The sequence below is a fragment of the Porites lutea genome, chromosome 11, assembly GCF_958299795.1.
Source record: "Porites lutea chromosome 11, jaPorLute2.1, whole genome shotgun sequence".
Taxonomy (NCBI): Eukaryota; Metazoa; Cnidaria; class Anthozoa; order Scleractinia; family Poritidae; genus Porites; species Porites lutea.
In genome coordinates this window covers 27313812-27327842 of record NC_133211.1, presented here as the reverse complement: position 1 = coordinate 27327842, position 14031 = coordinate 27313812, and the positions used below count along the sequence as shown (strand labels likewise).

The following is a 14031-nucleotide window of genomic DNA, read 5'->3' as shown; positions in this document are numbered from 1 at the left end:
GTCTCACTCGGTCATGTTAGGGAGAAGATGGTAAGATATCCAGTCTCGTGATTACTCTTTCTCCTTGGTTTGTGAGAGAAAAATCCAGCTTTGTTACAAGATGGTGAAGCTTACTGGACTGTCTGTCCGAGATATACGATTTCCAACTTCTTTGGAACTCCACGGATCAGACGCTATGGTAGGAATAAGGGGCTGAACATTGTATTCAAACATTTATGTAATTCACCAAATATTCAAAAATTACTGCAATTGGGGTGCCATCACGCAAGACGTTTATAACAAAATAAATAAAAATTAAATTAAATTAATAATGATAATAGTAAAATGTCCTACAATACAAATAAACTGTTAAAAAGAATATTTTCACCGAGATCATAATACACCTTGTTTACGGGTCATCCGCGGTGTAATAAGCTTATAAGTTTCCTTTGTTTTATGGACTATTGTCGGGGTTAGGTTCATTGTTAAGGATGTTTTGTTTTCTTTATTTTATGTCAGCTGTGAGTAATAAATTATATTACACCGGAGATTAACCTTGTGTGCGCCTCTCCCCCCAAAAAAATTACTTTGGATAATCATTGTCTTTGACTCCTACAGTCACTCTAACCATCAACACCCAAGTAATGCACGTGGGTGAAAAAAAAAATGGGGATGGGGACAGTGGACCTAAATATTTTACTTAACCAACTGCCTCATTTCAGTGGAAGGTGGGTGCCTGGGATACCCAGGGGCTTCCACTGTGGCCTGCCAGCCCCTAGATAGAATGCTGTCCACATGGCTGGCAAATCCCTGCAACCCAGCCATGAGCCCCCATTATATTCCAGGCACCCGTCACACTGATGAAACATAGAAGGGAGAAAAATAAGAGATGGGAGGGGTGGGGAAGATGCTAAAGCAACTGCTCCACGGACCACTGCATAAACGCTTAACAAAGAACTCAAAAATCCTAGCATATAAAGTATAAAGCTTCTTTTGTTTTTTTGTTGTTGTTGTTGTTGTTGCTTTTCTTTTCAGCACAAGTCACCTGACTACTCTGCAGTGTATATAATTTTCAAAACTGATGAAGGAACTGGTGAAGAAGGTCATGGACTTACATTTACTTTGGGACGAGGAAATGAGCTAGGTACACAACCAATACAATAAACATCTGTATAGGCAGTGTTTTTCACACGTGTTGTTTTGGCATGTATAATATACATGTACAAGAGTGTGAAGGCATCCCTGCCCGATCAAATTAAGGAGTAAAAGTTAGGTGCCAGGGGAGTCCAGGTGCTGTTACATGAAGTAAATTGTGTCATATTACATTAGAGCTCACACTTGTGAGATGAAAAAGAAAAACTTGAGCAGTCAGCAACATGCATGTATAACTACTCAGTTTATTTGTACATGTACGTTGTATTATTTTCTGCTGGATGCACTGAATTTAATTTTTATATTGTAGAATTTTAAGGTGCACCTCACTTAAAGGATAGAGGAGGGGTTAATGGTCCCCTTATAGAGTTACCCTCCTTCCTTTTTCTGATCGAGAATTTATTACTAATTTCCAAAGCAAGGTGCACATTGTCAATCATTGTGTGAAATTTTGATTGCCAAACTACATGTGTTTTTACACTTTACACTGTTAGATGTAGTAGTTTTGTTCACATCTGGATGTGAAAATAAACTAGTAATACTTTTTTGTCTTTCTCTTTTAGTCATGAAAGCTGTTGAAACTTATGGTAAAATGCTGATTGATAGAACAACTGAGGAGATTTTCAGTAACTTTGCAAGAGTTTGGCGGGAATTAGCTCACGAAAGCCAGTTTAGATGGGTATGATGAGTTTATAATAATGATGATCCAGATCTAGAGCTGCAACTAACTTTTATTTGGTGATTGGTCAGTGTCTAACAAAATCTTAACTGTGACTGGACATAGTCAGCTGATAAAGTTAATAGAGATCAGGCTATGGTTTTGCATATGAATGAAATCTCAAGAAATTCCAAAACAACCCCTTCACTCCAAGCTCAGCTCCAAGGCTCATTTGCAAACCCTGGTAGAATATATGACTATTCCCAACCTGTCACATACAGCTGCAGCTGTACACAGCTGTACACTAGCACTATGATTATACATTGTACTTCTATCTTCTCATTGGTTAAGAGCCTGACAGCTAATTTTGGAAATCAGCGTAACCTAAAAATTAGGTAGTTATCTGCTAGCAGATAACTAACTTACCTGAAGGTTGCAGGTGCAATGCATGATTTCCAATAACAATATCAGTTCAGGTTCCTTGCAACGGTGTGTTTGTTGTTATTTTCTTCAAAAAAGTGTATAATAAAACAGTAATATAATTAGATTCAGTTTTTGTGATATCCTGATTATACTTACCTTGACCTTGATTATTCCAGATATCACAAAACCCCATCCAATAATTGTTTATAATACTTAAAAAACTGCTTTGTGCAGGCACAGTTTCAGGTTATAAACAGCTGTAGTTCAAATCATTTGTATAATATTTTTTTAATAAAAATATGTCTTTGTGCAGGCTTTACGAATACTTTTGCTGATAAGGGTGTTTTGTTCTGGTGGAGTTGCACTAAAATAGATAGTAATAAGTAATTCAAAAAAGTTGTTCGTCGAGGTCTGCACAATTCTTCACATCATTAGAGTTTACCATTAATTTTAAAATATTTTAATAATTGTTCAGGTGGAGTTACACCACAGCAACATCTTACATTGTATCATCAATGTCATTTACTTCTTCACTTTTGATTCAGCTTGGTCCAGAAAAAGGTGTCATTCATTTAGCACTAGCCGCAGTAGTCAATGCATTATGGGATCTTTGGGCAAAAATTGAAGGCAAGGTACTGTAGACTGTTGTGAACTTTAGTTTTAAGCTATGCCCACTAGCTTCACTTTTACATTCTTTGTTTAATGATTGTCATGGTAATAAAACTTAAACAATGGAAAATGCTATGAACATAGTGAGTAGTTTAAAAATAATTTACACCTGATGTTTATTTTACTCTATGACAAATGTATAGTATCATATAAAATGAACAAAAAAATTTAAATTTTGAATTTCCAAGCTGAAATCTGTGTTTATAGAACTTTTAATCTGATCATGATCACTTAGTGGGTGAAACTCCAAGTTGCAACTTTATTTTCATCCTTTGGATTTGTTATACATATATATCAGGGTGTTCATTAGGCATCAGAGATAGGAGAATTCTCAGTTTACTGCACAGAATTCTACGGTTAACATGTGATAGGCTACCGGTATATAAACTACTTTCTGTTGAGACATGGAGCCTCTTTCACAATATTTTCCTGTAAAGTTACATCGTTCTCCTGATACTAGAATTCTTAGTGAAAACCCTTAGATATATATATCTTATATTAGACGGTTTAGTATTGTGGGATATTTTTATGAGTCTCGCTGTACAAATTATGTATATTGGCAAACCTGTAGGGCTGTTTAGAAAATTAATTCCTTTTTTGCCATTTTCTTTTTTTGTTACAGCCACTTTGGAAACTTCTAGTAGATATGGTATGTCTCTTGATAATTATTATTATATATTTTCTTTACTCTGTAAGAGAACTGCCATATGGTTAAGATTAATTAATGAAAAATACTGTCAAAATCTTCACTGACAATAATTCCCATCTCCTTAGTTTCTGATATAGTTTTTGAAATTCATACAAGTTTTGATTCATATTAAGCCAATCAAAAATAAGTTGTTTTTAAATATTATTATTATTATTATTATTACCATTATTATTATTATCATAAGATTGTTATTGTTAATTCCAAAGGAAATACCAGTTTACAACAGCAATCAATAGTTTGGCTGGTGAAAAAAATAAAAATGATTACATTGATTGTGCCTCAAAAAGGTATATTTTGTGATAAATTACTTGCATTTTTTTATATGCAATATATTCTAACCTGAGTATATTTTGCTTAAAATACTTCATTTCTAAGATTCACCTTATCAGGAATTTCAGAGGTTTTGCATTAAATTAAATGAGCATAAATTTAAGTTATTTTGTCCAGAATCTTGGTTTTTAGCGGAGCTCTCGCGCGCGAAGCGCGCAGCGGAGCACCATGGGTAAAAAAATGTGGTAAACTACCCATCCGAGAAAATTTGGTGATCACGTGACCGTACACCGACCGCCCGCCCGCCTGACCGTCCATCCGCACCACAGACATACCAATGTAAAATAATTCAATTAACAGGTATGGCAACCCAAATGCAACTCAAGGTTTTATTTAGAAAGAAATCGCATGGCCGCCCGGACTTTTAGAAAGAAAAAACAACAACAAAGTCGTGTCTTTTTCAACATTACCCTTAACAAAATTTCTACCCTGTAACAGCTCTGTAGCATAACTGGAACAGGGTTGAAAAACTAACCTGTAACAACCCTGTTACAGCTCGTCATTTGGCACAGTTAGCAAGGCTGTTTCTACACTGTAGCAGCCTTGGAACAGCCCTGTCACGTTTAACTCAAAATTTCTTGGTAGACACCCTGTAACAGCCATGTTACAACCCTGTTTCCACCCTGTGATGGACATCCCTGCCACAGCTCGTGAATTGGCACAGTTAGCAAGGCTGTTTTTACACTGTGGCATTCCTTTAACAGCCTTGGTACAGGTTTCATGCATCACAACCCTGTTACAACTTGTTAATTGGCAGTTAACAAGGCTGTTTTTTTCCAGGTGCCAATGTTGTGATACTCCCTCTCACACAATATACACTTTAGACAGCAACCGTTTAACTTCTATACATTAGAATTATAGTACTATCAGAACATAATTTTTTATAACTTCACATCTATTAAAGATGAAACTTAATCTTTTTTAGGCATATTTGAACTCATGAAAATTCCTGAAGCAAAGAAACGATTTGCGCCACAAAAAGCTTCAAAGTTGAACCACCAACGGCTGGTTTAGTCCATTTCGTCACTTAAGTAACAAAAGCAATGCATTTCAACAAACATACATTGAAAGGACACTTTCGATAAAGGAAAACAGTAAATACAGTCAATTAAGAACTTAACGTTACTTTATTTTTCACGTGCCGACTTTACAGTGTGTAAAAATATAGACAGAACAAAATTTAAACTGCATGCAACAGTCTGATCTGGCTTGTAAACACTTGCTTGCTTTGCTCGATTTAATGTACAACTAGCACGTCAAAATGCCGACTTTACAATAACTGTCCCAAAAAACAAAAAAAGGACGATTTTTGTCCGCAATTATAAGAGATGAAACACGGAATTGTTCCATTGTAACAACGGTTCCGAGGTTGACAGTTTATAGTTGTTTTGTTCGTTGTAACAAGCTTTATTTGAAATCGCTCACCTCGATCGTCTTTCCTTCATGATCCACAATGTGTTACATTTCCTCATGAAAATTAAGAGCCAATCCATTTGTGTTTCAGTTGTTGCTGAATTGTTTAATGGTGTACGAATTACTAGGCAGGGCAAACAATACTTGAATCTTGCAAGTGCCGCGGAATGTTTTCTGTCCACCAGATCGATCTGTTTCCCATTCGTTGAGAGCTGGTCAAAGCACAGTTATTTTTTTGCTAATACTTTTTCCACTCTCTGCTTCAAAAGCAGCAAAAAACGCTCTACAGCCTTTCTAAATCTAAACTGGATGCAGAAAGCATTTGAATATTTTCGCCTTTCGTTCAAATGATCGTGAGTCGTTTCAGGAATGGAGATGTGTAATGCGATCTTCCGGTAAAAGTGCTGACCAATAAGATTAAAGTCTTGGATTTCTCCAGGGAATTACCAATGGCGTGTCTGTCATGGAATGAAAATATTGAAGTCCCCTCGATCTCTAAGGAAAGAATTTAATTCCGTGCTTGCAGAGGTCTCTCACGCAGGAAAACAAATTGAAGTGATCTGAAAGTCTTTCATTTTTAGTACATTGCTGTAAAAAATTAATTAAGTTACAGCGGTTTTTTTTTCATTTAAAAGAACAGGAAAAACAGGAGCTAATGAAATAGGTGTTTGTAAAAATGGTAAGCTGATCATAAGAAGGTCTTCGTTTTAACATGAGATAAAAGTCTTATAAAGAAACCAACCTAAAAATACAAAGGTAGCCACAAAATCGGTAATTAATTAAAGTAAGTGTCAATGAAAAAAGAAGAAGAAAAAACCAAGAAAATCCAAACAAAACCAAAAACAGCATATTAAAAGGCGTACAATAATCGTGTTTGATGATTTAGCGATACCATTTTCACCAAGTTCTTTTTCGTTTTATTTGTTATTAATGATCTAGCTGACCCTCGCTCCTTTTAACACTCTTAGACTTTGAAAAATATTGCCATCTTTCATGATTTATGGAGTTTACCATACTTGGCTACATTGTTACTGCCCTTTGATTATTATCCATTGTGTGAACAGAAATAGACATCTCACAGTTCTGCAGGAACCCGATTACTGTCATGTGTACCTAACACAGCCATTCTGCATCCCTGTGCTAGTTCTTCTGCATTACTAGGTAGCCCTGTCTTAACCCTGTTACGGTAACTGGATATTTTCACAGCCATGTAACAGGCTTGTTATACTTAACTATGTACACTTTTACAGCCCTGTCACAGCTCCACTTGTTTTAACTCAAGTACGTTGCAGCTGTGTCACAGCCCTGTTACAGCCAGTTTACAGCCCTGAAATAACGTAAACAGGGCTGGAAACAGGATTTTACAGGGCTCTCACAGGGTTTTTGCAGGGTAGAATTTTTTCTAAGGGTATTTTTGATGTTTACACTCACGTGGATAACAGAGAAACTGAGCTAGAGCTAGTTTCTGAGAACAAAAGAGAAGAATTTTGTAGGAAGAAAAACATGAAAATTCAAAGCAGCTGTGAGACAATGAGAAATGCTAGTGGCCAGCAAGGTGAAACTGAGCGGCAGTGAAAAATAAAAGCGAACATCAACACAGGAGACAATTGGGTAAGAATTCCTCCATAAAAATAATGTGCAACTAGGAAGTTTGACGTTTAGTCCTACAAAACAGCGTTGTAGTTGTGCAAAACAACGGCAAAGAAGGACGAAAAGCGTGCTGCACGTGCAAATTTTGTTGTTTTGCTAATTAGAAAAAAAAGTGTGCTGCACGTGCAATTTGTTTTTTGGCTAATTAGATCTATTGATGCCATTTCCATTGGCCTTCCCGTTTAGCATTAGACGATATAATTTTTTTTGTTTACAAGTTTTAATAACAAGAGCTTCGCTTTTAGCCCTGGCTAAATCTATATGTTAATCTATGATGAGATGTCTTGTGGATTATGAGTTTGGATGAGATTTGTTGAGCTCAGTTGTGTGAAACCGCACCACTGCATAATGATTAAATATCAGAAGCCCTTCAGTTGACAACTACGTTATCTTTCTTTTACCATACAGCCTCCTGAGCAGGTGGTGTCAACAATAGACTTCACTTATTTGTAAGTATATGCAAATTTTCAGCTGTACAGTAATCAGACCCTTCTTTGTGTTTTAAAAGGAGTACATGTAATAGAATGCTGTGATTAACTGCTGCCTAAAGTTAACTTAATGTACAGTGTATAGTGATTACTAGTTTGTAAGATCGTAGACTCTGCAATAATTATGTACAATGTACTGCACTCTTATTCTAACCCCCAATCGCCATCAACTCTGGCAGGTTAGGTGATGCTGATCTTTATTAAAGTCATGTAACTCAAATGTTAACTTCAAATCAGGAAAAGTCAAATTGTTGTCAAGAAAAGCTTATTGGGCTGATGAAGTTTTGCTTCCTTGGCAACATTTTCTGATAAACTGAAATATTTAAAATTCAAACAAAAACAAAAAATTCAGTCAACAGTATTGATCATAACTTTAAGCATTCATTCAGCCTTCTTTGTCATCGACTAATACATGATCACGTTAATTCAATCACAAGACTATTCATTATTAAACCTCTTCAGGTCTGATGTACTCACTAAAGAAGAAGCAATAGGTTTGTCATGCTTTTTTGTATTTTACTTTGTTATTGATTATGCTATCAGTTGACTGTTCATAGGGGGAAAAGCCTCCTGATTATGACAATGGGTACAATTCTGTACTTTAACAAGTATTTTGTACACCAGTTGTTTATCCAGAATCCAGAAATGAAATCAGTAACATTATGCACCCTACTTGAATAAATTTATTGTAATATATCAGTACTATATAATAATGTTGCAATTCAAAATACATTGACTCACCATGGTACATATAGCAAATGCTGTACATGAACATGCATGTGTACATTACATTGATGGGAACAATAATTAATCAATCCATCCAGTCCATTTCATTTAATGAGGGTAAAAACAAGTTGGAGTAGAAAAATAGTGCTTGTAAACTTTAGGATTAGAAATGAGCAATAATAAACGAAAAAAGGTTCTTACTTGACAATGTTCCCTTCCCAATTTAAGAAATACAAAGTTATTTTAGAGGCCAGCATCAATTATCAAATTAAAATTTATGCTTGACTTGAGGCTGAGGGGAATGAAGCAAAAGAAATGAACTAGTGTCATGCGACTTCTATTGTTAAAAATTACCCTAGCCGAGGAGCCAAGAATTTATTGTAATCATATCATATAAAACCGGTGTGTTATTATAATTATATTTATGTGGCTGGTATATAAAACGTCCTTGGCATTCAAAGGGTTAATACCCCACAGAAATGTGTAATCATCATCATCATCTATTCACCAGTCATCTTTGTTTGCAACCTGTACTACTTCTAGTGAATTCATTTTGTGGAAGATGGATGCCTCACTTCTTCTTGATGGCCTTTGTTTAAAACATATTGTTATAATAATTATAACAATAAACTTATTAAACTTGATTCATTGACATCTGCATGCATGCATTCTGCAGTTACAAGCAGTACATTTATATTTAATTCCATAGCCATATTGGGCATCTTCTTAGCACAAAAATTTTGCTTTTTAGATATTTTGAAGAAAAATGCAGACAGCAAGAAACAAAGAGGTAACTACATGTATATTTGAAATTACAGTTTTCTGTGTCTAAGAGAGTGAATTTGGTGACACTGAACAAATTGAAACTTGTACATTGTTGCAGTTAGTTTAATTGTACATTTTATTTTACATATAATTTATAACTTGACGTTCTTGTATAGAGGCATATTTTCTCATTAGTTTGATGAAAATTTTACGAGAGCTGTTAAAAACAAGGTCAGCGTATGCATATTGCCATAAATTTACCAAGAAATGTAATGCAAAGCACATAATTTTTATTGATGTGCTTGTGGAAATGGAAATGATACTGAACATTAGTAGGATTTGATTATAGTTTTTTAAATGACATGCACAGGCTCAAGTTCAACTTTAGCTACCGTAACATGTTATTTTACGATTTTTTTCAGAGCAAGAGATGATTTCCAAAGGATATCCTTCTTATACAACGTCTGCCGGTTGGCTTGGATACACAGACAGTCAGCTTCGTGAGCTGTGCCAAACGTATCTTAAAGCTGGTTGGACAAGGTTTGTTCAAGTGCATCATGCCTATAAGGCGCTGGTCCTTAGGGTAGCTTTGTTTGTTTTACCAGTCTAGGGAAACTTGCTAAACAATCTGTTTCAAACAATTATGTTTCCCTATGTGTTGGACTTGTATAATTTTACAAGCTGATTATAAAATTATAATAAAATGAATATTATGAAGGAATCTTACTAAGTCGTAAGCAAATATGTGTGGGTAGGTATTGTACACCTTTTATGTATAAGAAATGATGTACTGTTGGATAGTTTTCAATTTAAAACTATAATTAAGAGGTTATAACCTGAAAATTTACTTCTCCACTGAGGCCCTTCCTTTTTACATCAAAAAAATATCAAAGTAGTCATGCAGTGTGTGTGTTGATTTTTTTTACAGTGGTTGTATGGATGGAGTAAATATATATGTTGTAACTTTTGCTGTTGTCAACAGATTTAAAATGAAAGTTGGTTCCGATGTAAATGATGACATTAGGAGAGCAGCTATATTTAGAGAGGAGATTGGATGGGATAATTTTCTGGTAAGTTTTAAGAGACACAGGCAGCTATGGTGAGGACCACACTGACCTGGACACAAGTTTTGCTAGTTTGAAAAACTTTATACCTCAACCCATGAATAAAATCAAAGTATGTGTGCAATACATGTCAGTAGAAATCCGCCTTTATCATCACCATCTTCCCTAGTGTTTGATTCTAATTTCAGTCTTTTACTGAAAACCTCTTTCTGAGTATGCTTGGACTCATATTATAATATTGTTTTATCATATTTGGTTATAAACAGTATCCAAAGGAACAAGAAAAAAAGAGGTGAAAAACGTGTAAGCATTGGGGGCAAGAGATCGCCTGCATTGACTAAAATAACAAGAGAAATTTAATAAATCAAAAACACTGGAGAGCAAGTCATTGTTATATTTATTTGGAAAATCGAGTTTTGTCGACCTGGAGAAAGGTTCATTCCAAGGCAACTTTGAGCAATGATTCGGACTTCGCGTCATTTCTCACGTGATTTTTCTAATTCAGAGGTATTTGGCTTTCCCTGGACAAGTCCATCAATGAATTCTCAATGGTATCAAATTAATGAGTGCTCTAATTTGAATGAGCATCTATAAACATTAGATTTGACTTGCGTTACTTTGACTCCACAAGGTTTGTTTAGATATTCCAAAATGATGGGCTTCTCACTTTCTGTTTCATGCACTTATCTTGTGAAAATTATGGTATCTGATGCGCATGTGCATCAGACAAGGAACATATTTCCAAAACTAGTATGGAGACTTTAGAATCCATGTGCTCCATACATTATTTTCATAGGCAATGGATGCAAACCAGCGCTGGGATGTCAGTGAAGCTATTGATTACATGAAACAGTTATCCAAATTTAAACCAATCTGGATAGAAGAACCAACCTCTCCAGATGACGCATTAGGTGATTTTAACTCCTAAGATAATCAGATGTACCTTTTTGCTACAGTGTACCAGCCAAATAAGGCTAAAAATTGGGAGAGTAGTCTCTATTTTTGCTTTGTTTGGTCCTATTTGGTACTGTGAACCACTCTAATGTTCCCAAAAAAAAGGAGTTTCAATTTTTTTCTGGCTGTGTTTTTTTTATAACTGAGATATTCCCCATGTTATTAGTAGTTATGTTGTAAATGCCATGCATGGACAAACGTAACAACTCCTAGAATGTTGATACACAAGCTTTAATTTTTCAGTTAAGCAGGTGACTTATAATTTGAGTTTTTGCATTTTAGGAATTTAGAGAGTCAGTTGCATATTATGCACCTTTGATTAACATTATACAGGTCACGCTGCTATTTCCAGGGCACTAGAACCTTATGGTATTGGTGTGGCTACAGGGGAACACTGTCAAAACAGGGTCATATTTAAACAGTTATTCCAGGCTAAAGGATTTCAGTTCTGCCAGATTGACAGCTGTCGAATGGGTGGATTAAATGAAGTATTGGCTGTGTTGCTCATGGCTGCTAAGTTTGGAGGTAAAATTACTTATTACTAAAATAAAGATTGTATACAATAGCATGTGCATGTAGCTTTGTTCTTTATTCTTACGATTCAAGAAGATCTGTCATTTTGGTTACCACATTTCAACCACAGTCCACTTGTAACTGCTTATCCTTAGCCCAAAACAAAGTAAAATACAGGGAGATTAAGGCAAAAAATGTTGTTTTCTTTTAATATCATCCCACCACAAGTAACTCTAACCCCTCTGTATTTTTGTCCCTGACTTCAGTTCCTGTGTGTCCTCATGGTGGTGGTGTTGGTTTGTGTGAATACATTCAACACATTTCAATCTTTGACTACATCTGTGTCTCAGCATCATTAGAAAACAGGTTAGAAAATCTTTTTTAAAAAATAATATAATACCAGCACTGTTAATGAGAAATACTTGCCTGCCTTATATTGCTTTCTGTTGGTAAAATATTTAACAGTCAGCAGTATTAGCTATTTGTTCCTCAGTTTGCATTGATAGTCTAAGTGCCTAGGGTTTGTAGTTCCGATATGAGACTACAAGAGTTGAGTTCCTGGTACCACAATGTCGAGATGTTATTGGCACATTGATGACCTCTAAAGTAGTTTGCAAAAACTTTCTAAGTAGATAATTCTTGAGTCAATCATACTAATTTTGCTTTTGCCTTCATTTGGTCAAAAAGTAATTTGCAATAACTTATTTAAACTCAAGAGCTACCATGATAGCACATCTGGGCCATCATGATCGTTACCGAGGTGTAGTTCTTAAAAAAGAATACTGATATATCGAAAACAATAATTTATTATTGTAATGGCGACTGTTGACTTGTCTCTTGACAACACTGAAATAAAAGGTTTTCAGACCTTTCCGGAAACCAACTTCTGATTAATTTCAAGCGTTTTATGGGTCTAAAACTAACTTTGGTGAAATTCATATATCCCAAGGGCTAGACTGAGCGTTTCCCCCTTTGCTGCTTTATTCTCTGTTGATGTGGTACATCTTTTTCTTTTTCAGGGTAACTGAATTTGCTGATCATCTTCATGAGCATTTTATCCATCCTTGTGTGGTAGAGAATGGCGCTTACAAAGTTCCAATGGTGAGTTTTTGGGTTTCTTTTATCGAATATGGAGTTAAAACAGCAAAATAGCAACAACAGCAGCAACAACTGTATTTTTTTTTCTTCTCAGAACCCAGGATATAGTGCAGAAATGAAGACAGAATCTTTAGATGCATTCGAATTTCCAAGGGGTTCAGAATGGCAAAAGCTAATTAAAAATGGACTTTTCAAAATTTAAGTGACAGTAAAAAACAATATTTTTAAGGACAGATTTATTTTATGATATCAAATGATTTTTGTGTATGTAAAAAGAAAAAACTGCAGACTCAATCTTCAGAAAACTTTTACCAGGAAGTTAGGATATGTCAAGTAAAGTATATGTTAAAGGGGTTACTTAGAACGCGTATTTTAGACTTACTGTGTGTGGTTACGCATGACGAACTGGCACGTGAGTTAAGCTTGTAAAGTTGATCCACGTGATTTGGTATCCCCCGGAAAAAGTCGCAAATGTATGTCTCTACGGAGAAGCCACATGATTGGTGAACGAGGCTCCATTACAGTGTAGGCAAAAAAAATAGAGAGTGAGAAATTTAAAGGATCGGATTAAGGGCAACTTCAGCTTCACTTCACTTCAGCTGTTTATTTCGTGTAATTAACTTAGCTTCAATATAGATTTTTCAATTGTAGAATAGCGCCATTTATTGTTGATCCTTTCTTAGATCGCCATTTTCAGAAAAGTCTTGATGGACTGGAAAAGGCGTCTCTTCTTACCTTCTATAACCATGTTTGTAAAGTGGAATTAAGCAGAACATTAATTTTAAACGCGCTCTCGCAACTAAGAACAGCGAATTAGATATGAAACCAAGGAGGTTGCTACTACTGGCTATGGCAAGGGAAATAAAAGGGCAAAAATTTTACGCTGTCCATTTCGAAAGGAATCGTTAAGCCTTTCAGTGTGTACTTCACAAAGGTAAGGTTTCATTTCAGGTATACGTTCTTTTGAATCTCATAGCATAGCGCTCTAATGGAAAAAAGTGTCTCAGGACCTTCGTGAAATGCATGAGCTGAAGGGTTTGGGTGCATTTTGAAAATTTTTCGTACCTGTGGAAAAACCCTGGCTACTCTGCTAAATGTAAAACTTTTTTTTTCTTTTATAACTCGTGGGCAAAATTTGGGAACAATCTACGAAAAATCACTTGACTGTTTCACCTGCACATCCGATTGAAATGAGTAAAGATGGATGCCAAGTTTGAACGTGCCTTGAAATCCCTGAATTTTACAGAGGATTGTATGGCGCACCCCATTGTGTAGCAATATCTTCGATGGCTTCTTTTATTCTAATTGGTCTTTATCAAAACTTAATAAAACCATGGAAGGGTCTATTGCATAATCTTTTACGCTACGCACAAACACCTACTTTGGCGAAACATACAACGTGAAACATGCGGGCGACTAGGCATCGAAACCACTGAGTAA

At 35.5% G+C, this 14031-nt stretch overlaps 1 protein-coding gene across 1 annotated transcript; it reads left to right on the top strand.

Moving 5' to 3' along the window:
* Positions 1-15: 15 nt before the first annotated feature.
* On the top strand, positions 16-13493 carry LOC140952767 (mitochondrial enolase superfamily member 1-like). Its single transcript, XM_073402216.1, has 15 exons — positions 16-178; positions 1015-1123; positions 1695-1810; positions 2758-2844; positions 3504-3530; positions 7392-7432; positions 7934-7965; positions 8949-8987; positions 9385-9502; positions 9945-10032; positions 10823-10937; positions 11314-11505; positions 11760-11859; positions 12513-12594; positions 12686-13493. Exons 1-15 carry the CDS (start codon positions 101-103, stop codon positions 12791-12793), a joined length of 1332 nt encoding a protein of 443 aa, XP_073258317.1. The 5' UTR covers positions 16-100; the 3' UTR covers positions 12794-13493.
* Positions 13494-14031: the final 538 nt, after the last annotated feature.

Excerpts from the sequence above, each read along its gene's own strand:
- LOC140952767 (XM_073402216.1), top strand. The coding sequence starts at position 101 with ATGGTGAAGCTTACTGGACTGTCTGTCCGAGATATACGATTTCCAACT. Across the intron at positions 179-1,014 it reads TCCACGGATCAGACGCTATG|CACAAGTCACCTGACTACTC; the intron begins GTAGGAATAAGG and ends TTTTCTTTTCAG. Across the intron at positions 1,124-1,694 it reads GGGACGAGGAAATGAGCTAG|TCATGAAAGCTGTTGAAACT; the intron begins GTACACAACCAA and ends TTTCTCTTTTAG.